Source organism: Apodemus sylvaticus, chromosome 18 (genome assembly GCF_947179515.1).
Source record: "Apodemus sylvaticus chromosome 18, mApoSyl1.1, whole genome shotgun sequence".
In the NCBI taxonomy this organism is placed as follows: domain Eukaryota; kingdom Metazoa; phylum Chordata; class Mammalia; order Rodentia; family Muridae; genus Apodemus; species Apodemus sylvaticus.
The window spans coordinates 18,742,760-18,745,327 of record NC_067489.1 but is presented as its reverse complement, the minus strand read 5'-3'; the positions used below and the strand labels follow the sequence as shown (position 1 = coordinate 18,745,327).

At 42.6% G+C, this 2,568-nt stretch overlaps 1 protein-coding gene across 1 annotated transcript; it reads left to right on the top strand.

The window, feature by feature from the left end:
• On the top strand, positions 1 to 2,351 carry LOC127668352 (beta-defensin 13-like). The gene is made up of 2 exons (XM_052161883.1): positions 1 to 58; positions 2,209 to 2,351. Exons 1-2 carry the CDS (start codon positions 1 to 3, stop codon positions 2,349 to 2,351), a joined length of 201 nt encoding a protein of 66 aa, XP_052017843.1.
• The last annotated feature ends 217 nt before the right edge of the window (positions 2,352 to 2,568 follow it).

Genomic DNA, 2,568 nt, shown 5'->3' with positions numbered 1-2,568 from the left:
ATGAGACTCTTTTCCTTAATTGTTGCTGGGCTTGCTCTTCTCATCCTACTTTACCCAGGTAAGAGGAAAGTCACTGGAGAGGCAGTATTGGCAACTTGACCTGTCCTTGGACAGCAAGCTAGCTTCAGGGAAACCTCACCCTTCAGCTCCATGATCTGTAAGTCTGGGGCCAAACAGGCCCTGGAAACTTTGTTCCAAGCTGAGGAACACAAGACTCGGGATACACTGACTCAGATCAGCTAGCACTAGAGCACCTGGGCTACTTCTCCAGCCAGTCTCCCCAGGGATTTGGACCTCTTCAGTCCTTTAGATCCTTTCCCTGGTTTTCAAATCTCAGCATGTGACAAAGTGACCGCTTTAAAGTGGTGAGGGAAAAAAAAATCAATGTTTTCCACATCTTGATAGTTGGTTCAAATAACTTACTAAGAGATAATTTCAAACTTCATTTGAAACCTCATATATAATGGAGAATAATCTGCTGCCATCCTGATTTGTTTGTATGTGAGATTCAGGGCTGCTTCAAACAGATCTGTTTGTGCAGCATAACCTATGCCCTATAACAACCTGGCTAAGACCCCTCAAATACCCTTGCTACATAGTCCCTGTATCAGCTTTCCCATTCTTCCTTCATAACTCCCAAGAGTCTAACCATCTTGGGTATGTATGTCAATACCAGAGGCTCTAGGGAGAGAAAAGACCCAGACTGTGTGCCCTTACCACTTGTGAGACATTGTCTCCAGATGTATTCATTCAGATATACAAAATAAGCAGAGATCTTTAATTAAAGCAGAGCCTATGTCCTTAATTTTCTAGAAATGTACTACCATAGTACACATGTTAATAAATAATAGATTCCCTGAAAGAGTAAAGCCATTCAAAATGGTAGATAAGTATAGATTAGTGAGTGAGCAAAGAATGTATACATAAAGTTTTAATACAAACAGTTTTCCTAACAGCCAGAATGCCAAGTACAGAGAAGCAGGAGCAGGAGAGACTGCACTCTAACTCAGAGATGCAGAAACACCTTCTGAGAGGCTGGTTTACATGAACCCTGCTAAGAGGCAACACAGGACACAAGGAGCATGCAGGGAACAGCCCATAGTGAGCTCTCCCAGGAACAGTCCATGCTGAGCTCTCCCCAGCAAACCAGGTTCCCAGTTAGGTTCATGAACTCTGTGTTTACATTTCATTTCTGCAAGTGCCAATAAGGAGAGCATTGGTGATTGATTTGTATCTGAAACATCAAGATCATATGCTATCGGGCATGGTTTATTGTTGACCTGACTATATCATACTGACTTTACATTTTGAACACTATCAGACGCTATTAGAAATAGAAAGGCTGGGCAGTGTTGGCACATGCCTTTAATCCCAGCACTTGGGAGGCAGAGGCAGGCAGATTTCTAAATTCGAGGTCTACAGAGTGAATTCCAGGACAGCCAGGGATATACAGAAAAAAAAAAAAACCTGTCTCAAAAAAACAAAAAAGGAAGGAAGAAAGAAAGAAAGAAAGAAAGAAAGAAAGAAAGAAAGAAAGGAAGGAAGGAAGAAAGGAAGAAAGGAAGGAAGGAAGGAAGGAAGGAAGGAAGGAAGGAAGGAAGGAAGGAAGGAAGGAGAGGAGAAGAGAAGAGAGTAACGGAAAGGAAAAGGAAGGAAAGGAAAGGAAAGGAAAGAAAAGGAAAAGGAAAAGGAAAAGGAAAAGGAAAAGGAAAAGGAAAAGGAAAAGGAAAAGGAAAAGGAAAAGGAAAATAAGACAAAATCTTGTTGGGAAAGTTTGGTTCTTGGAGTTGGGAAGTGGATTGCTTGCCTTCCTAGGGAGAGACACTCTCTCCATATGAGTTAGCTGCTTGGAACAGATTACATTATGTGTGACTTTACCAGATGATTGCTAAGGGCACCGATTGCAAATGACTTACCTGGAGTCCACTCTCTCTCTCTCTCTCTCTCTCTCTCTCTCTCTCTCTCTCTCTCTCTCTCTCTGTGTGTGTGTGTGTATGTCTGTCTCTGTTTCTCTGTCTCTGTGTGTGTCTGCCTCTGACTCCCTGTTTCTCTCTTTCTCTTTCTCTCTCTCTCTCTCTCTCTCTCTCTCTCTCTCTCTCTCTCTCTCTCACACACACACACACACACACACACATTAAGTAATGAAGCATTCACTTTTTGACCTTGTAAAAGATTAATAGATAATGAAGAGTTGCTCTCTCCCCCTAGCAAGAAGCACATTCTACAGAAGGTTCCTCTGTAAAAAGATGAATGGCCGGTGTGAAATTGAGTGCCTTACTTTTGAAAAAAAGATTGGGACCTGCCAAGCCAAAGGAACACCACTGTGCTGCAGAGAAAGAAAGAAACACTGAATTCTCAGCACCACCAACTACGAGCAGAATCTCAGAAGAACTTCTCTGGACTGTCCCTCACTGGCCTCTTCTTCTGTTTTGGACTCTGTGAAGTCAGGTTTATTCTGTGTCTAGTATAGTAGAAAATGGCCTCCATGGGGCGGACCTTCTGTGGGGCTACACTGTCCTGTAAACAACGTCTATAAGCTCTCTCACAGTCTATGGATTGTTCCATTTG